At 32.4% G+C, this 20,823-nt stretch overlaps 2 protein-coding genes across 7 annotated transcripts; both read right to left on the bottom strand.

The window, feature by feature from the left end:
* Positions 1-215: 215 nt before the first annotated feature.
* LOC111305110 (histone-lysine N-methyltransferase, H3 lysine-9 specific SUVH6-like) lies at positions 216-4,986 on the bottom strand. 5 transcript variants are annotated; one of them, XM_022902357.2, is made up of 5 exons: positions 4,738-4,986; positions 3,691-3,941; positions 958-3,564; positions 554-642; positions 216-461 (listed from the first exon to the last, which is right to left on the bottom strand). In XM_022902357.2, the coding sequence occupies exons 2-3, from the start codon at positions 3,907-3,909 to the stop codon at positions 1,012-1,014; spliced, it is 2,772 nt and encodes a 923-aa protein (XP_022758092.1). In that variant the 5' UTR covers positions 3,910-3,941; positions 4,738-4,986; the 3' UTR covers positions 216-461; positions 554-642; positions 958-1,011. The 5 variants fall into 5 exon arrangements, with proteins under 5 accessions (XP_022758092.1, XP_022758048.1, XP_022758057.1 ...); XM_022902313.2 differs by having other exon boundaries at positions 958-3,941; XM_022902322.2 differs by having other exon boundaries at positions 931-3,941.
* Positions 4,987-11,202: 6,216 nt separating this feature from the next.
* Positions 11,203-16,974, bottom strand: LOC111305164 (GATA transcription factor 26-like). 2 transcript variants are annotated; one of them, XM_089765367.1, is made up of 9 exons: positions 16,413-16,895; positions 15,009-15,303; positions 14,518-14,880; positions 13,576-14,005; positions 13,115-13,187; positions 12,741-12,844; positions 12,301-12,487; positions 12,080-12,194; positions 11,273-11,818 (listed from the first exon to the last, which is right to left on the bottom strand). In XM_089765367.1, the coding sequence occupies exons 3-9, from the start codon at positions 14,726-14,728 to the stop codon at positions 11,514-11,516; spliced, it is 1,425 nt and encodes a 474-aa protein (XP_089621493.1). In that variant the 5' UTR covers positions 14,729-14,880; positions 15,009-15,303; positions 16,413-16,895; the 3' UTR covers positions 11,273-11,513. The 2 variants fall into 2 exon arrangements, with proteins under 2 accessions (XP_022758156.2, XP_089621493.1); XM_022902421.2 differs by lacking the exon at positions 15,009-15,303 and having other exon boundaries at positions 11,203-11,818; positions 16,413-16,974.
* Between the last annotated feature and the right edge of the window lie 3,849 nt (positions 16,975-20,823).

Below are 20,823 nucleotides of genomic sequence, written 5' to 3' on the forward strand. Positions count from 1 at the left end.
AAAGGCTTAGGATTGGGCCCACGCTTGGAATTTTCTATTCTTGGTTGTTTTCATTTGTTTTGATGATTAAAAAAATATACATAAAAAGAAGATTTAGCATCTACTGAGTTTTGCTTGATTTAACTTAAACGGTTATCAGCCCTCCAACAAAGGTAAAAGTCCAACTTTCAACTCTCCCCGAAAATATACCCAAAAAAGGAACACTTTAAGGGGTAGAGAAATTTCTTATATTTGACTATTTAGCGTATAAAAGCCTACATCATCGAGACTGCAATTAGCTTCCTCGCATGCATCCTAGATGCATTTTGCCAAAAGGTTGAATTCTAGGAATGCCTGTGAAGAATCATCAAACCATTTCCTGAAACTTGATCTAAGCAAGGAGGGCATGGGTCTAGTATCTCAACCACGAAATTTGAACAGCAACATGAAGCATATAGTGCGGCTTCCAGATATTGCAATGCCTGCAAAAATAAGCATTGACGGCCACATTATTAGCTTTTTGTCACAAACCTATACAGGTAGGTAGAAAATGTGCATTTAAATAGTCACAAACCAAATCCACATGGTCGCCCCAAATAAAGCAGGCAAAAATAGTCCATGCATATTAAAGTTTTGAATCCATTCGAGTCATGAGTGTAATTTCTGCAAACAACAAGAATTTGCCATGGATTAGAACATCTGTGAATTAGCATTAAATGAGAAAGAAAAGGAAATGATTGTGTTACGAATGATTATGGTGTAAATGTGTGTGCAAGAATGCTCTCACATGTGATCTGGGTGTTGATCAGTTTGTACACATGCACAGGGGAGCATCCATAAAAAGTATTACTAAAAAAGATCGTGAGCAACAAATCAAAACCAAAAACAACATTAAATTCAAGAACACATATATGCATATACATATTTAACTATGTCTATATAAATAAATACCTAATAAATTTTGACAAATACACGTACAATGAAAAAGGTCAGTGCATTTTCAGGAATCCAAACAGTTCTTAGTGGCATGCCTTAATACATCCTGCCAGTGCACTCTGAAGAACCACAGTAGCAAATTTTCTTCTTTATGCCACCATTCTCATCACGAACCTGATCTATCATATAATTGTAATGGTAAGTCAGCTCTTGCAAGGGAGGAATATTCTCAGCGGCAAAGAGCATTATGTGTGGGATTCTCTTGTCCTCATGATCATAAAGGACATTTTGTGCATACAAATTAGGTGAACAGCTATGGTTTATGAATCTCCCTATATTACCACACCGTGCTGCATCAATGGTGAAACCGCTGTCCTGCACAACTTCATGAAAACTTGAATGTGCATCAGGCATTAGGGTTGAAAGATCATCCCAGAGAGAACTGTCACTGCAGTTATTTCCAATATCAAACAAATACTCATCATTCCCTTTTCTTTCTTCAGCTTCCCTATCTTCAAGGAGCTCTCCAGCATACTCACAGATAAAACTTCCTGAAGGGATAGAATTTAGGGATCTAACACCCCAGCCCCTTGATTCTGTTTTAAAGATTTCAAGCTGAAATTTTAGGCCATGTTGGCTGACTCTATTATAGCAAGAAGCAGGACACTTGCAAGTAGGACCACATTCATAGACAAGGGGCTTTGCTTCAACAATGGCACCATTATGGTTATATGGGATCTCTCCTCCATTCTTCATCACACAGGAACATTTCCCAGACTCTGAGCATCCATTGATACAATCACAACCTTTGGAAGGAATAGGGCGGCACCAGTCAGGGTATATCATCTGAGGTACATACACAAATGGTGGAGGTTTTTCACTATCTATGGTGTTTATAGCACAAATGGGGATTATCTCCTTCCCTTGTGAGATATCATGTGCACAGAGCCCTTCCCGCACTTTAGATTTCTTTACAACTTTCCAAGCAAGCTCTGGTTGACCTGGAATTCTGACCAGCTTAAATTTGTAGACCAGCTTACCATGTGGTCCTGGTTCTTGCTTAAACTCCTCCACCAAATAGAGTCCATCATAAACATATGTCTTACCTCTACCTTCCGACAAATCAGAGGACCTTGTCTCACCACGAATCACCCTCACTGGATTCTTCACAAATCTGCTATTTGCCAAAGCAAGGTTTCCTCTTTCAAGCTTCTGGTCTTCAGGTTGCTTACCTTTCTGCATCACATTTCCTCCCTGACCCATGTAACTCAAGACATCTGAATTATCCAAGTCATCCTCATAACCTCCCGATGCTATAATACTAGTAGCAACGATCCTGTCACCTTGCTTTACATAATCTATACCACCTTGACTTGGGCGATGAAGGCCAACAATATTGAGCTCAATAAAATACTGAAACTCATCACCAACTTCAACACCCGGAACAGGTCCAATGATCTGTTTGCCAGTGTTGACGTATTTCCCTTTCTCTTTGAGAATCTTTGCAGCTTGGCAATCTACCCTCTTATGAGTCTTTCCTTCTCCCTTCAACTTTGATTCTTCTTCCTGTAAGAGCTTCCGACAGATCACTTGGAATAGACGTAATGTCTCTCTCACTTTGTTCCGACTAGTCATCGCATCATTGTCATGACCCATACTAATTGGATGAGGCGGAAGACTCACATCATAACCATATGATCTCCGAGCAAAATTATCATTTGTGTATTGCCCATCCTCCAGGAATGAGTCTTCCTTGTTTGAAATAACCACTTGGCCGAGACCTTCATGAACCCTTTTTGTGGGAGAAGAATTCTTCTTGGTATTCTTCTTTCTTTTTCTTCTAAATGAACCACCATCCAGGTCAGGATTGCAGGAGATTTTCCCTTGTTGCCAAGGACAAGTTGATGAAGCCATGAGGCCTAGCACAATCGACCTGTCTGATGAAACTTCTTGACACCCACGCTCCTCCTCCAGCAATTGATCCGCAAAGGCAGATAAATCAGAAAGCTTTTTCTCAAAACCCTTGTCCTCTGCATAGACAACAATATCACGTATTGGATTTTCCTCCATACCCCTAATATATCTATCCCTCATCTCAGCTACTTTCTTGAACTTGCTATCAAATTCATTTGGAAAAGTTTCACAAGAAGATTTGATGCTGTTTTCACTCATATCTTCCACATCCTCTTTCATATCATTCCTGGAAGAAGCTTCGTAGGCACCTTGCTTCCTCATTGTTTCAGAAGCTGGCTCTTCAGGTTTAGATCGAACTTCTACTGCAGTGAGTCTAGGAGCACTACCTTCTATTTTACCTTCTAGTGCATTTACATCCTGAACATCCTCTATCACTTGTTCCACATTAGTGCATATGAGATTTTCCAAGGGTTTATCTTCATTTACAAACTTCTCTAGATTGAAACCCTTGTTCTTTAAAGAGTTAAGCCATTTCATGCGCTCCTCCTCACTAAGAAGTGGAGCATTTCTTCCACAAAATGGAGGGAAGTCTCTCACAACAGTGACTCCTCTCCGAGGACGATAACTTCTTCCTAAAGTCTTCTCCAAACTGCTCTTATGAGGATGGTATTTCACAACACTTTGTGGAACCAGCTCCTCCTTGGAAGCAGCAACATTCTCCTTGGGCAAATTCTTCTGAAAACCAGAAATTCCATTTACCAAACACGGTGCAATTTCAAAGTCTCCTGAAAACCTCCTTTCACACTCAACCTTATCTACCCAATCAGACAATAATAATCGGTTTTGCGACTCAGAACCTACCTGACCTTGTGCTTGCTCACATGGTCTAGTGATTGGAGCAGCCAACCTTCCACACCCTGATGGAAAATCCCGAACAGCCGAAACTTTACGCTGTTTATACTTGGATGCGGGATCAAAGTTACCATTTTCATTTGGCACTCTTCCCAATCTTCCCTCAGAATGACTACCACTCGCCACCTTTGATGTCTCTTTATGCAGCATGTTATCGGAAACTCCCATTTCAACTCATATATTACAAATTGCACAAAAAGCTACGTAGAAAAACAACATTAACATCATTCAACTGCAACTAACTCAAAGATTAAACGACAATTAACCTCATTCTCTATTTCTAACCATGAATAAAGGTAAAAACAGAAAATAACGAAAAATAAACTCATGGCCAGGAGACTTTAGTTCTAAAATTAGCAAAAGGCTATATCAACAATCAAATCAAGCCACGAAAAAACCTAAAGTTATGCCCAGTATTGAAGAACATTTCAATCGAAAAAGAGGAAAAATCAAACTCCGTATTCAACCAAATAGTAAAAAGAAAAAGAAAACGCAAGGAATTAAAATAAGGATGCGATTCATAAATCTATTTTCTCATAACCTCTCAAACACCTAATGACAATAATCAAGCATTTTTCTATATGTAAATGTTTTCCTGCATTTTTCTTAGAAACCAAACAGGACTCAGAAACTCAACCTCGATATTCATCGAAACGGCAAAAGTGAATTAAAATAAGGATGCTATTCATAAATCTATTTTCTCATAACCTCTCAAACACTTAATGACAATAATCAAGTATTTTTTTTCTATATGTAAATGTTTTCCTGCACTTTCTTCGAAACCAAACAGGACTCAGAAACTCAACCTCGGTATTCATCGAAACGGCAAAAGTGAATTAAAATTAAGTGGAAAAAAGGGTAGGTTACCATCCAACAGAAATTCTACATAATATTAAGACTAAAAAATCGATAATAGATTCTTAGGTTAGGATTTGAAGCGATTAAAATCTCGAGAAAGTAAGCAAACAAGATTTATAGAGGAAATAAGAAGGTTACCCGAAATCTTCGAGAAAAAAAGAAAAACTACGAGAATGCGAAAGAGAGAAGAATGCGGAAAGAAATGGACGGTTACTGATGAAGAATGAATTGGCATTAGAATGAAATCAACGGTAAAGATCGAGTGAAGTTTCGATAGGAAGCTGAATCCTGAAATGGAGAATTTTTTTCGACCATAAAAAGAGAAATGGAGAAAATCAGAAATGTGTGCTCTTGCCTTTTTGGGTTTTGCCTCTTCAAAGGGTGGTTGCCAAAAAGAAGAAAGTTGCCGTTTCATATTCTTTAAGAGAAACGGCGTCGTGTTTGTCAAATGACCGACGGTCTTCCCGTGTTTTATACAATTTATTTTTTATGGCGTGAATATAAAAATACAAATATAAATAAAAACAATAACAACAATAATAATAAAAATTCTTTGTAAAAACCCTTATATACTTAATTAAATTTACTATGTGAGGCTTTATCATTTCACAATGGTCGATTGAATCCTTCTATTTCTATCTACAATCAATTAAATTTTTACTTTGGATGAAAATTACCACATAAATAACACCTTTAGTTTTAACGTAAAAATTATAACGTGGCACGCTAGATGGCATTTGTAAAATAGAAAACTTTTAAACAATAGAATTTTAGATGATAAATTTAATTCAAAATAAAAGTTTAAGACAAAAAGCGATATTTTTTAATTTAAAATTATAAGTTTTTGAAAAAATTTAAATTGAATTTACAAATCATTTATAAAAAAAATTATTAACAATAAAATTCAAATCTAAACGTTATTTTTAGATACATATAAATAAAATAATTTTTTTAAAAAAATACATGTACCTTTTATTTAAATAATTCAAATTAATAAAAAAATAATTTTAATAACTATTTTTTGAATAAATAATAAAAAATAATTCATTATAATATTGTTTTCAATTATAACTTTTTTTTATAAAATAACATATAATATACAAATATATTTTTATACTATTTAATTTATATAAACAAATTTTTTTAAATAAAATTGAACATATTTAATACAGTAAAATATATTAATTAATTATTAATTTACACTTAATTTTGTGTTTAATTTTATTTTTTAATTTATTCTGATAATAGTTTAGCTTATTTTATTGTCAAGACTTAAAAAATCATAAATATTTATAAACTATAATATTATATAAAATATTCATAAATAAAAATTATTTTTGTAAGAAGTATCAATTATATAATCAAATTTAAATATCATCATAAAAAAACAAATATAATAATTTTTTTATAAAAATAAAATTCTTTTAATTTTTTTTTTTAGCTTTTTTTTTATTCAGATATTAAAAAATAAAAATTACAAAGAAAATCAAAATTTTTTATTTTTTTTCTTTAAATTAAAAATTTATTCAAACAGAAGAAATATTTTTCTATTTTCATTACTTTATTATATTTTCCTTTCATTTCCTTTCCCTTTCCTTAACCTAAACATAATGAAAATATTGCGTCACCCATAGCTTTGTAATCCAAATAATCTTCCAATGCATTATTGGAGCCTGGGGTTCCAGTCTATCGTGATTTATTCATTTATTTTATTTGTTTATTTTTTTTCTCTTTTAACCCACGCTTTGTTAATCAGTTAACTTTTTTATTTAAAAATTACCGAGTAATTTTTGTTAATTTAACATAAAAATAAATTTTATTATTACACAATAAAATAATAGATAAATATTATTATTATATAATAAAAATAATAAATAAAATTTAATTAGTTATTAATAAAATTATTATTTGATATAAAAATAATTTATTTATTTTATAAATCTTAAATAATTTAAAAATAATATTACATGTAATTATTAGTCTAATGTCCTTAATAATTATTTTTTATTACAATTTATCTCATAATCACCATTACTTTTGTATCCAAACATATAATCCACCATTTATTTTAATATTTACACTACAATAATTAATTTCACTTCCACCACTATTTTTAACCTCATTAAAATCATTTTTACCATAAAATCCAATGAATCATTAATTAAATATAATGTTTTGTTTTCAAATCTAGTTTTTCATTAAAAAAAAACTAAATTTTTAATTGAGTTTTTTTTTTAATATTATGATTAGGGATAACTTATTAATAATTTTTAAGATAACTTACTAAAGATAAAATAATGATATTAAACTAAAAATACATTTAATATGTAGTTTATTGAGAAAATGCTTAATTATTGAAATAATTCAAATTTAATTAAAGTTATTAAAGTATAAATATATTTTTATCAAATGAGCATCCCCTTATGTCATTCAACTATCAATATCAACATAAAAAATGCAGGAAATCTCTTCAAAAAGTTAATTTTAGAAATATATTATGGCTCAGGTTGAAATAAAAATACTCATTGAACTTTAAGATAAGACACTTAATTATTTTATAATTTATTTTATTATTTTTTTACTAAAATCGTTATTTTTTTCGTTACTTTTTATTTTTAATTTTTTTTTCATTTAAATTTATACTATTTTTTTTCTAAAAATTTATACTCTATTTTTAAAATTATATTTTTTCTCTCTAAAATCAAAACAATTCACAAATAACAACTTCAAATCACCAAAATTTTCGTACCGCCGCTACTGTTAAGTCAATCTAATATATAAACATTCTCTATATCCTCACATCTCCGTCTCCTCTGTGTCTTAAAATGCTTAAACTCCAAATTTCCCTTTTGAGATTTGACAATTTGAATTGCTTTCTATTTAGATCATTTGCTTTGTAGAGTTTGTAGATGGTATTGCATAGACAACTAAAACTAATTTCATCACTAACATCGTTACCAGTGCTTTTTTTATTAACAATCAGCGAACCTAAAATCATAATTAATCAAACCTAAAAAAGACCCATTCGGTAATGTAAAATTAACAATAACCGAACAACAAACAATTATAGACACATATATTAACAGTAAAACACTTATAAAAAAATCAAAATAAAATAATTTTTTTATTATAATAATTTTTAATACTTTTTTCGATTATAAGGCTTTGGAAATAGAATAAAAATAGTATTTTAGGATTTTAAGTGGCAAATAGTGATAATTTGAAAGGTTTTAGGCTTCGGCCTATGTTTTGGAGTATTTAAATAAATATAAAAATAACGATAGCTTTTATCAAATATTGAATTTTTGTTAGATATTAGGCAAATAAGGAAATAGAGGAACAATGCCATAAGAAAAAAAGTTAAGGTCGACGATCGATGGTAGAGCAAATAGTGATTTTTTATCTGATTTTTAGGTTTTGTTCTTGAATTTAAAACTAGTAGAGAGAAGTTGAAGAATGCTAAGGGGATTTCGGTTTGATTAGAGAAAAATTAGTTTGATTTTAAAAAAAAAAACTTTTAAATAGAGAAAATATGCATTCAGACAGAAAAAAAAAAATTATAAAATAATTAAATATCACGTTTTAAACTTAAAAAATACTTCGGTTCGAATTTAACCATAAGATATATTTCTTAACCCATAAAAATATTATAGAGAGTGTATTAAAAAAAAAAGATAAAGAATTTAACAAGGTTATTGTTAAGTTATTTATATATAGTTGGGTTCTTGAAAGCAGGTGAGAGTTGCAAAATCGTAGATGGAACCAGACCATCCTCTTATTTTGTCTAGTCAGATTCTGACGACTCCAACTTGTCGGGCTGCTGAAATCCGCCCGATATCCCAGTCACTTCCACAGGTATCGCAATGGTGTGTCCTCCGGAATCAGTGCAAGACAAACTGCCAAATGACGAAAATACACTTCCCGAAGACCAGGAAATCTTATACACCCGTCCTGAGTCCAGGTCAACCTCCACCTCCACCTCCACCTCCACCTCCTTCGATACCTGCAACGATGAACGAAAGATCGGCGATGAGCTTCCGCGACGGAGAAATCGTGGCTGTTGATGCTGATAGTACGGACAGCAGGAGGGCCGTTGATGTGGGGAGGGATACGTACCTAGGGTTTTCGGAAGTGGAAGTGAAAATGGATAGGATGAAGAGGATTGAAGTTAATTGGAATCCAGACGGCACGTTTCGAAGGGAATCAGAAGAAATTAGGGTTTCGAATAGAGGATTTTCACCAAAAGGTAAATTATCAACTGAATCTCCCTCTAAAAGATTGCAAAGTTTGGATTTTGAATCTCGAAGTGCGGTTTTGGGAACTCCTAAAGAGAAATACCGACGAATTATTGAAATATTTGAGAATGTTAGTCCATCTCCCGGAGCTAGTTCAGAGTTAGAGCTTGAAAATCAGCAAAATCATGAATTTAGTTTTGAAGTTGATGAAGGAATTATTAGGAAAAGAGGGCTTGACTTTTTGACTGAGGTTATTGATTCTGAGAGGGAAGAAAGAAACATGGATAGTGAAAAACAACAATGATGAAGGTAGTAGTAGGGGAAAAAGTCTTGATGTTTTGACTAAGGATATCCAATGTGATACTGAAGTAAGAAACATAGAGAGTGAAACTGACAATGATGAAGGATTTCCTGGCAGAAATAAGAGCACTGTAGAGGATATTGATCAGGGTAGATACACAGGTGGGAATGGTTCAAATTTGCGTGGAATGGAGGAGAAAACGGAGAGTAAACGGGCATTGCCTTCATGGGTTAATGGGAGAGTGGGGGATGACGAGAGAGCTGATGAGGACTTGGAGGTTAATGAAGAAGAGTTGCTTTTATGGGCTAATGGGAGAGTGGGGATGATGAGACAGCTGACGAGGAACTAGATGTAAATGAAAGGGGGACAGTCCATTCTGGTCCAATTCAGATAGTTTGAATGAGGATTTTGGCAGAATTACACTTTTGGATGTGTTGATGGAGCTGAAAGTAGATTGTTAGAGGATAGGAGTCTAGAATGCCTTAATCTTTTGGAGGTTGCGGAACTCTGCCGAGTGAAAGGTAGTAGGAGGGATCTAAAGAGCTAACTGAAAGAGTAATTGGGTCTTTTTGGGGTGCATTAATGGTTAACTTTTTGAGTTCATGAAGTATTCTACTAGGAAATAAATGGAAGGAAAAGTAAAAAAATCCAAAAAGAGATTATAATGAAGGTGTTTTTTTTTTTTTTTTTAACATATGCAGGTAAATGGAATACATGATCTTGTTAAACTTTAAGCTAGATATTTTGTAGTTCTAAGTCCATGCTTTTATATGGAGAGTTTTGCTTGTATATAAATGCAAATTTTGGAATGTTAAAGCATGGAAATACTTGGTTATGCTTTCAGTGTATAAAAGCTTTTGGGTTTCTAACTTTGATTGCAAAATTTCTTTTATGATTGTTTTGCTTGTGTAGCTCGTGTGTATGTCTGTGCACGTGTTAATCTCCGTCTCTCCACGGGTGTGCTTGTGCACTCATGTCTTGATGCTTGGTTGGTTTATGGAAATGGACCATTCAAGCAATATTTAGAAATAATTGTTGTTTGAAGTCTAGCCTTAATTCGTGGATCAAAATTCAGGACCTGAGATGAAAAGTGATTTGTGATCATATTTGTCAAAACAAGGAAACAGGTGAAAGGTACTTCTTTTTCTACTTTTCTCCATCAATTGAGGGAAGTGTATTACTAAATTACTTGCATTTTCGTCAAAGGGCACTCATTGTTCATTTTCATTAGATCATAAGTCATACCAAAGGAATAGGCACCCACTTTAGTAGGTCATTCCGGATATGCAAAGCAAAATGTTGCCTGCCTTCGCCAACAAAATAGCCCTATGGTCAGCCACCACATGGCACATGCAGTAGTATAGTTTCTGGTGTGAACAGTATAGGTAATTTACCCTGTCTGGATTTTTTGCCTTCTATATTCTTCTTTTATTGATTTCACATCTACACTCATTTAGCCATTCAGTTTCATCATTCATGTCATGTATTTTCATTTGGTTCATGGGTGCCTTTCATCCCCTTGGCTAAGCCTATGAGCCACGGTTGCTGCTTTCTCCAAATTTAGCTTTCAGTTATTAGTGGGCAATTCACACAACTAGGAACACGATTTAGAAGTTGTAGGCATCCATAAACAACAACTTTCAAACACCCTTCATGTTTGAAAGCCAATGGGCATTTCTAACTTACCTAGTATCTTCCACTTTGTTCCTGTGGTCCACGAATGAACCTCCATTAGTTTGACAAGCTACCTAGCTCCAACGGTAGGGGTTGCCTTTTCCATCGATTTTCTAGAATGACCAGCTGGTCATGCACACTACTCTTCAAATGGAATAGCGTTGTGCAAAACTAGTCAGATTTTCCTCTTAAATTCTGGTTTCCATCACATATTCATATTCTAAAGCGACTGCTTCAAAGACACTCCTTTATACCTTCTCCCCCCTATTCTTATCATAGGGTGATTGCTTGAATGACATTCTTATCAAGTATCCAGTATCCTCCAAAAGGAACCAAAAAAGGCTAGACGGTGATTCCTTTGCATGCATGATGCATCCCATAAAGGGGATGAAGTACTTTAAATGGACCCATGGGTATATAAACTTATGTTTCTATGCAAGAATTACATTTCCATACAAAACTCTTCAAATAACCACCTCTTCTGCATATTTGGAGCTATATATTACAATCTGTTGTCAACCTATACAAAAAAACCCCACCCCCAAATTCATCACTTAGCATTCCAAGTTTGAACAGGTCAAGTGGAAAAAAGAGCAACCATCAAAACTCATTCAGATTCGGTGTTTGGCATGCAAATATGTTGACCCCACTCAGGGGATCTTGCAGAAGGAGACCTTTATAGTTCTAGTAACGACCAATCATTGCTAGGGATCGACAAGATGTGGGTGTGCTGAGCTAATACTAGTGCTGGCATGTTGCCTAAAACTTAAAGTCGAATGAAGCAGTTCTGCCTGTGGGAATGAGCCGTTGGGTGGCACATCCAGCAGCAAATCTTGGTCAGAACTTTCATCGACAAAATGGAGAGAATCCAGCATGAGAGAGCCACCATCAGGAGGCAAGGCGAATAGGCTTCTCGGACTAAAGCAAGAACCATCATTGTCTATGAGTTCTTTGTTTTCATAAGTAGCCTTCATGATCACCCTTTTGGGGCTCTTTAATGTTCTTGCTTCTGAAAAATGAAAAACATGTTTTTCTTGAGCAAAATGCCTTGCAACAGCTCACAAGATTAACTCTCAAAGGTGAAATTTATTCAGTTACAGAGAAATTTTCTTCATATGGTTTCATGTTATTAACCTTATTTCTTTTCCTTGCCATTAAACCTTAGTTGAGTTATTTTCACTTTAAAATTCAATGTCACCATCTAATTTTTAACATACTTTATAAAGATTTATTTCATACGGAGCAATAACAGCAGAGAAAATTTTCGAACCTGGAAAATTTTGACTTTGGCTGTCACGTGATCTCTTCATAATTACCAAATTATTCGATGCAATGGCAATTGGTCCTCTAGCAATCACAGACCCTCCAACACTACTTTTGCATTTCTGCAGCCAAAGAAATGCTAAAATACTGAAGCATCCAATGAGCAAATTAAGTTCATTGTCAACAAGTTTATATCAAGATATCCCTATTTAAGAAACCAATTCAAACCTTAAGCACGTGACGGCATTCCACCCAGTGAGATTTCGTCAAATTGAATAATGCAAGTCTTTTCAAAGTCTTACAGTCTTCAGCTTTCACCCCTGGGACAGAGATATTAAAGACCCCTTCCTCAAGCAGTTGTTGAAAGTAATATAAGTTCTCCTTGAATTGAGGGCTTGCAAACAAGCTTTTGAGGCTGCAGGTGCAAGGACAACTATGAGTGATTACACATCTTGTTTCAACTATTGGCTGTCTCTTTAGGTAAACGATAACAATTACTGGTTTTTTCACATTTTCTTTTCGTTAATTATCTAATTTCCACTATACGTGCATCAGAAACTATCGAAATAAAAACAGGATTATTATCAGTGAATGCATTCCATTATACACAAAACATGAACTAGAAAGATGTTATTTTCCCTCTCTTGATAAAAAAGTAAAAAAGATACCTATCAGGGAGTTTGACAATGTCAAGTGGAGGTAGATACTGCAGCAACTGCTGCTGCTCCTCATTTGTTAAATGTTTCACATACTCCTCAAAGTTGAGAATATCCTGCACCACACAAAAATATCACCACATAATGGAGAATGAACATATGTGCTGTGATGTGATTTGTTCATGGTAACTCAACATTTTGCTTAAGATGGAGGAATCATGTAAAAGATTTGTGAAACATCCAGAGTCATTAAATGCATACAAAATTACAGGTTCCTCCTAGTGCTCAATTGAGATTTTTTACAATATAGCAGCCATAGAATTGAGTTCTAATGACTTTTCCCAAAGAAAAACAAAATAAAGAAAAAAGAAACAAGGGAAACTTACATTCAAATCTATTTTACACAGTGGTGAATTATGACTTTCCAGCATTAGTGATTTTTCATGTTGAACCTTGTCCCTGACAAATGTCAAAAAGAATAAAGAAATATTAATCAACATGAAAGCATCATTCTCCAATTTCTCCTCCCATTCCACAGCAGCTATAAGTTTATCCTATGGCCCATGACTCATGAGTCAATGACACTAGATACCAAAGAGTCTTCCTGAAAAACTGCATGGTCGAAGACATTATACTTGGAGCTTTTGAGATAAATTCCATGCCTTGCATTTTTGTAGGAAATGTACCTTCTCTACTCCCACATATATATTTATCTTAACCTTTCTGAGTGGCCATGGTAAAATTTCACAATATCCAAGTTAAAAAACCACATGATACACACCACTGCTAGTTTCATAACAGGCAGATTCTGTTGCAACTTGTAAAATATTACAGTGAAAAGATTTACCTCTTAAGTTGCTCGTGCTGCATCCCTTGTCCAGCAGTCTTAGCTTTTTCAATTCCATGTCCTGAAATTTTGATGCCCTTGCTATCATTATAGGCAGGGAAGTTTGAAGAATGTGAATAAGACTCGTTCATTGAATATTGTTTGTTTTCAACTGAAAGGGAGCTGGCTTCTGATTCCTCTTCTCGAGCTATTGAGCTTGGATGTCTAATTAGAACACTTCCATGTCCAATCTCAACAGAAACCATGGGTGTTTCACTCTCAAGAAGCAAATCCTCCTCAGAAGATCCAGAGAAATATGAAGACTGTTGTTCATGTAAAATAGTATATAAATCTTTTGTAAGTTTCTCAACTGGAGATGGCTTGGGACGATTTACGAAGGTTCTTTTCTTAGAAGGTACCATTGAGTCCCACACATTAGATTGAGCAGGGCCTGGAGCAAAGATAAAAGAGAAGACAACTTAAATCAGTATTCAGACCATTCTTAAACTACGAACATTCAAGTAGAATGAAGCTACTGGCATCAGCCAAGATCAAGCTGGTAATGAAGATAAAATCTGAGGATGCAGAAGATGAATCACCAAAGGAGAATTTAATATAATAACAACAGGTATAATCTGAATCACGTTGTCAAACACATTGATTCCACTTACAACTACAGTTTAATTTAGTTATCTCAAAGATGCTTCAGTTGTTCATTGGGAAAAAGCATGTGCATCATGCAGTACTAAACCATAATGATTATATTTTTAGGAAGATATACAACCATTTTTTTATGCCAAGGATGGCACTCATGAATCTCCAATGAGTTTGCAAGATGGACTGCGACATTCCATTGAATTTAGTATATGTTCCACTAGGTCTCTTTCCTATTTTTTAAAAAACGCAATTTAGTCTCATACGGTCAAAACAGCAATGAGAAACACTGATGACATTGTGTCCAACCTGTCAAGTCACTAGCATCTGCACTGCCAAATTGGGCACAGCTTTCAGAATTAGATATGGCTGATCCAGAACTTGATCTATTACTTGTATCTTCATCCACAAACTTACAGAAACCCTGGTTGTAATCAGGGGAAACTACTGCTGTATCATGATTTGGCTTTCTCTTCAGCAGTTTTACTTCTTTGTTCTTATTTATAGATATGCTCTTCATTCTGGAAGCCCTATGATCCTCATAATCATCAGGTTCAAACCGTGCATGAAGTGGGATATAGTTGTCAAGTGTCCCTTTAGTCCTCCACCGCGACCCACAAGCATTGCACAATACCGGCTTCTCAAGAGGTCCATTGCGCCAAAGAGGAGTGCCTATCACAATGCTTTGTTGTTAGTAAGTATAGACTGATTTAGGAAAAAGATATTATAATTTGTAATTTATATATGCTTATGATAAGAGCCCTTAACCAAATTTTATAAATATTTTAAAGGGTCAAAACCTTCTTCAAAGTATTACTGGCCAAGTTCTAAGAGTAAAACACCATAAGATAAATCTTATTCAAAATATGGCCGATAGACATCTTTAGCCTATCAAGGGCAGACTTGAGTCAGAACCAAAGTCAAAAGGAACTTGCATTTGTCCTCAAAAGCTGACATTTAACAACACCATTTTTAAGTGCTTAATGTTGGAAGCAATTCCTAAAACAATTCTGGATTGATGCTCTTCCCTCCAGCGGGCAAACAAGGACAATCGGAGCTTCCTTTAACACTTGCACTTGACACAAATTTACACTCCTATCAATGACCAGCAAAATTAGAATACAGCTGAAATAAGTTGAATTGCATTAATGGGTGCAAACACACCAAGTTCTAAGACTATTAAACACTTCAAAATTTTGAAGAATGGTGCAATGAATTTGACATTCAGAAGTCATTCAGAGTGTTTAAATGCAAGTGATACTTATGAGGTTGAACCTTTTCAAAAGCTTAAGAGGCAAAACAATGAACTTCAAAATGGAATTGAACATTATCCAGAACAGAAAGAGAATAAAACAATGGTTTAAAATAAATAGGAGTGCAGTTCTTGAAAAGTGGTTTACATTGGAATGAGTCCAATAGAGATCGACAATTATCATCAACAATGACCAAAAAAATGTTTAGAGCAAACATGAGAGTACTTGCTCATTAGCATTGAATTTTAAACAAGAGCTTATTGAAAAAGAGAGAATGTGCAAGAAATTCATCAAGAACTCAATGGAAAGTGCATTGATAAAGGAGTCAAAACAATGATGTTGCAAGAAAATAGATTTCAATTGCATCGATGAGAACTGAGGTTTGACTTGATATTCAGGCTTATAAATATATATGGGGCAATGGGAAAGCAATACCAATTTAATGTTGAATCTGAAACTGCCAGAATTCAACAACATAGGCTCTGCAATTCCCCAGTATCCATTAGAATTCAATCTCACTTTGCCCTGTGAGATATACTGTAACTTTGAACAAGAGTCAAAGAAGATCAACCCCAAGGATAATAAGGCTGAGAAATGAGTGAGAATGAAAGAAACAACTGAATTCAATACACACTCAAGTTCAAAGCTTTACATGAATTCACAAAAGGACACCTGTTGTTCTAAATCCATATACAAACAGAATAACACAAAGAACAGTATATATTCTAAAATTTATTATAGTTGTCCATTTAATCTGCTCCTTTTCTGCATACAGCTATTCCCCCTTCAAATTCCAATAATAGAATTATTCATCCAAGCATATAAAATCATGCACCAAAAATACTGATTTATAGAAAAATGTTGAACATTTACATACATCCTAGAACTCAAAATTCTTTTTCTTTTTTAAACTTTATATCCAAAAAGTTAACTGGAGAAACAAGAACTCACTTGTAACTCCACAGTGATAGCAAGGCCCTTGCTTGCCCATGTCTTTCTCTTTTGTTCAAGGGAAGAAAAAGAAAATTAAAAAAGAAATAAAAAATTTTGACAGCAACAAATTAGAGAAAATAAGAAAACTTTACTATTTACAAAAACTTTGACTGAAAATTGAGAACTTTTTCTATAAATTTGATTGGCTTCTTCAACCTTTATATAACATATTCAATTGGGTATTCAAGGTTTTCTGCAACAACCCAAAAGCCAGCTTAACTTGCAGAACAAAACAAAAGCTAAAAATGAACCCAGAAGAGTTTTATATCTTTTTTTTATCAGTCTAAGAAACATAAATCAAAATAGCAACAAAAACATGCCATAAAATCTAGAAGAAATGAAAAATCTAAGAGATGGGTATTTGAGCTGGGAATCCGTACAACCCAATGGAAAGAAAATAAAAGGAAAAGACTATTTGAGAGGAATCTAATAAACGGCTGTGAAAAGAGGAAGGTGAAATGTGAGGAAAGAGAAAGAGAAAGAGAAAGATAGAGTGTTGTGTTTTGTGTTTGTGCGTTTTACATGGCCTCTTCACTTTATTTATTATGTATATTCTCAAGTAAAAATGTTCAGCTTTCTTTTGCATTTATTTATTTATATTTACAGTTTTTAATTGATAAAAAAATTTCCACTAGTTAAAAGATTAAAAAATAGTATACTAATAGCTAAAAATGAAAAATATTCAAACAAGGATAAAGGAATATTATTGCATATTTGCTTTTGACTATAGACTTTTCAGGTTTGTTGATTTCTATAAAAAAAAAAAACATAAAAATAAAATTTTGCAAATAAATTATGGTTTAAAAATTTTTTATTTTGAAATTTGAATAAAAATTTTAATATCTATAATTTTTTTATTTATTTTCTAATTACAATTTATTTTGTTAAAAAATACAAAAAAAAAAAGAGAAAAAAATTTGCATGACTTTTTTTTTCTTTTTTTTTACGTGTATATTTTGATAATTTAAGTATGTTATTTATTTATTTATTTCTATTCTTGTGTATGTGAATGTGATGACATGTTAATGAATTTTTTAGTGGGATTTTTTCTTTAATAAAAAAATGAACCTAATTTCCACCGTCCCGCGTGATGATCACTGTCAGAATTCATTGTACACCGTTCGATTAAATTAAAATCATTGTTAACTGGGTCCCACTTAATGAATTTTTTTTAATTAGCTTTGTGTTTTAGTTAGATGATTAGATCTAAAGGGGATTGATTAACGGAGGCAGTGACTCTTTGTTAAAAGCAAAAGTTCAAATACAAAGTCTGGAAAAAAAAAAAAGGTTAATATGCACTTTGGTCCCTGAACTAATTTACTTTGTATGATATGATATTTGAAGATAAAAAATTTACGATTTAATAATTAAATTTATATTCCGTCAAATATTTTGCACTAAATCCTAATTCCGTTAATGATAAAAGATGATATGTTCTTTCGCCTAATAAATTAGTGCCAAGTGTCATGTGATCTAAATAAGTAGGTATAATTTTATATATTTTATATTGTAGTAGAGGCATTATCATTTTATGTTGGGTTTTGAGTCTCATTTGTAATTTTAATATTTTGATATTGGATTATAAAAGTAAGAGATTGTAATATTATATTTTATTTTTGTATTATTATTACGTTATAAGAAAATGACATGGTTAAAGCAATTTTTATTTATGCACCTAGGTGATAATTTTATCGAAAATCTTATGTTCTAACACATTGGTGGGTATGTCAATGAATGGACCGTCGATCTTGATTTTTTATCTTATACAATGTTGATCAAACTGATATTTATTATTTATCTATGAATTTGTCATTACAATATGTATTCTTTGATTATGAATTAACAATGCACCCATTCAATTGATTTCATCACGTAAAATTTCATTCATTCAATGGAGAAACAAACATAACCCATTCATTCATTGGTTTGAATGAATTACATCTATAGAAAATAATAATAATAATAATAATAAACCAAAAAAATTAACTACGAAACCACTAATCCAACCTTATACACAAATTTTACACATTGACAACATTTCCTTACACATTTTCATTTTTTCTTTCTAAATTTTTAGGTTATTCATAAGCCTATAAACTTCATCATTGTTGACAGTTGTCTTTGCTAAGATGACATGTGGGCTCAATATGACGTAACTTGCTTATTAGACTTGTAATCAAGACACGTCATTTTTTTTTATTAACAGATTTAAGATTCAATGAAAAGTATTTGATGAAATATAAATTTAGGTATTAAATCGTAAATTTTTTTCTTTAAGTACTATATTATAAAAAGTCGTATAATTTAAAAATCAAAATACATATTAACCCAAAAAAGAAATTAAAAATTTTCTTCTAAAAAATTTTTGGTTTTTACTTTTTTTTTTAACAAAATTTTGTTTTCAAAAAATAAAATAAAAATAAAAGATTATTATAGGTATATATAATACAAGTAATGCGATTTGTGGGCCCAAATGCTTGATATATGATGAAATGCCACGTGTAAAAAGTAGCACTACGGTACATGATTGCAGCCACGTGCTGACACACAGGAAGCCTATCAATCCTTAATTTAATCGAGTTTTTATTAACAGAAGCCACCTTTAAGAGGGCAGAGGAACCTGATCTAAACTACGGTGTAATCAATGAACTAATTTCAATTTTTTTTTCCTAAATGGAAAAGCTATGTTAAATTTCCAGATTTATCCCTTATTGGATTTTTTTTTTACTGAAATTCCCATATCATCCCTTCACCAACTTCTCCGTTGTTTTCATTGCTAAAATATTTAGGTTGGTACGTCAAAAAAGTGTTAAAATGTGATGGTGTTTACAGTGTTGTCATTAGCACTACAAACAAAAGTGAGGTTAATTCAATCCGAGTTTAGTTCAGTTGTTTTATGATTAATTTATGTATTTAATTTGTATAAAAATAATAATAATTAAGATAATAATTAGGCACAGATCAGGCATAATTAAAATCATATTATGCATTTTCTACCATAAATTATTTGTTATTATCATGTTGGAGTTGAGTTTTTGTTAAAAATGAGCAAAAATTGGTTTGTACTGATTAGATTAATAAAAATAAAGTAAATTTAATTAATTTGGTTCGGTTTATTTAATTTTAATTATAATCATTTTATTGGATCGATTAAATTGATTAATTTGATCAATTTTTTATTTTTAAAATTGATAATTGAATCGATCGAATTAATTAATTTTTTAATAAGTAAAAGTAAAAAAATTGATATCAGTATTTTTATTTTTTTCTTGTAAAATATTGTTGAAATAATTAAATTTTTTAATAATTTGATTTGAATGATACTTGAGTTTGAATTTTATTAAATTTAATTTATAATTAAATAATTATTTATAATAAATTAAAAAAATGATGAAAATTTTAATTATTTAACCAAACCAATAAATTTTGATTAATTCGATTATGATCGATTATTTAAAATTTTTTTATCTGTTTAGTTATTTATTAAATAAAAATCAATTAATTTGATTATTAATTTTTTTAAACGAAACCTACTGAATCAACACATTGCTTACCCCTAGTTTTTGTAATTAAAATAATCTTTCATCAATTAAATCTTAGTTTAATTTTTATATTATACGAACAACCATTTTGAATTGAATTGATCACTCAAAATACATGCAATTATTAGAGAAGTCATTGGTAAAAAAAAAAATAAAACACTATTTGCATAATATATGTAAGACCGAAAACGAGACATGGTAAGAGGCCAGTTGGTGGGATCTCTAATGTGCTGTTTTGAGCTAAATTATTTAAGAAAGAAGTCTATACATTAGGTGGTTTGATGTCTCTAGCAATATACTATATAGTTTTGGCCTTACATCCCCTCAATTTCCTCTTCTTGCTTTTATGTTTTTTTCAATAAGATCTCAGTTTCTGCATAATAAGATCTTGAATTTTGTGTAATGGAACATGGGGATTGTCTCCTATTTTTTGTACTATTATTATTTTAATGAGATTAAGATATTCATTGATGGGGGGAGGAATTCTGTAAGATGGTAAGTGATGATTCAGTTGAGTTTAGTGGCTGTGAGCTCAATGTTGAAAAAGTAATTAACAATTTCCAACCATCGGCAATCAGTGTTGAAAGAAACCACCCAGTCCCAATGTTGAGCATTGTGAGTGGTGAGCATTGGGCCAGCATAAGGCAATGGCACCCCACCTCTCAGGTTAATTAGAAGGAGCCACCACCCCCATTTGACAGGTTCCTTTGTTGTTGCAACATGGTTCATGCCATCAAACAATGCTCACCAAAAGCTTTCATTAGAAAATTCTGTTTTAGAGTCATGGAATGAAAGAGAGATAAAAGTTAAGAAATTCTATAGTATTG

The sequence above is a fragment of the Durio zibethinus genome, chromosome 9 (genome assembly GCF_047325235.1).
Source record: "Durio zibethinus cultivar Kanyao isolate XHJ-2024 chromosome 9, ASM4732523v1, whole genome shotgun sequence".
Taxonomy (NCBI): domain Eukaryota; kingdom Viridiplantae; phylum Streptophyta; class Magnoliopsida; order Malvales; family Malvaceae; genus Durio; species Durio zibethinus.

What these genes read in the sequence shown, in the direction of transcription:
- LOC111305164 (XM_022902421.2), bottom strand. Translation starts at nt 16,452, where the DNA reads ATGGGCAAGCAAGGGCCTTGCTATCACTGTGGAGTTACAA. An exon ending in AGATGCTAGTGACTTGACAG is followed by an intron (nt 14,006 to 14,517) that starts GTTGGACACAAT and finishes TCTTTGCTCCAG; the next exon opens with GCCCTGCTCAATCTAATGTG. An exon ending in CAGCACGAGCAACTTAAGAG is followed by an intron (nt 13,188 to 13,575) that starts GTAAATCTTTTC and finishes GACATTTGTCAG; the next exon opens with GGACAAGGTTCAACATGAAA.
- LOC111305110 (XM_022902313.2), bottom strand. Translation starts at nt 3,909, where the DNA reads ATGGGAGTTTCCGATAACATGCTGCATAAAGAGACATCAAAGGTGGCG.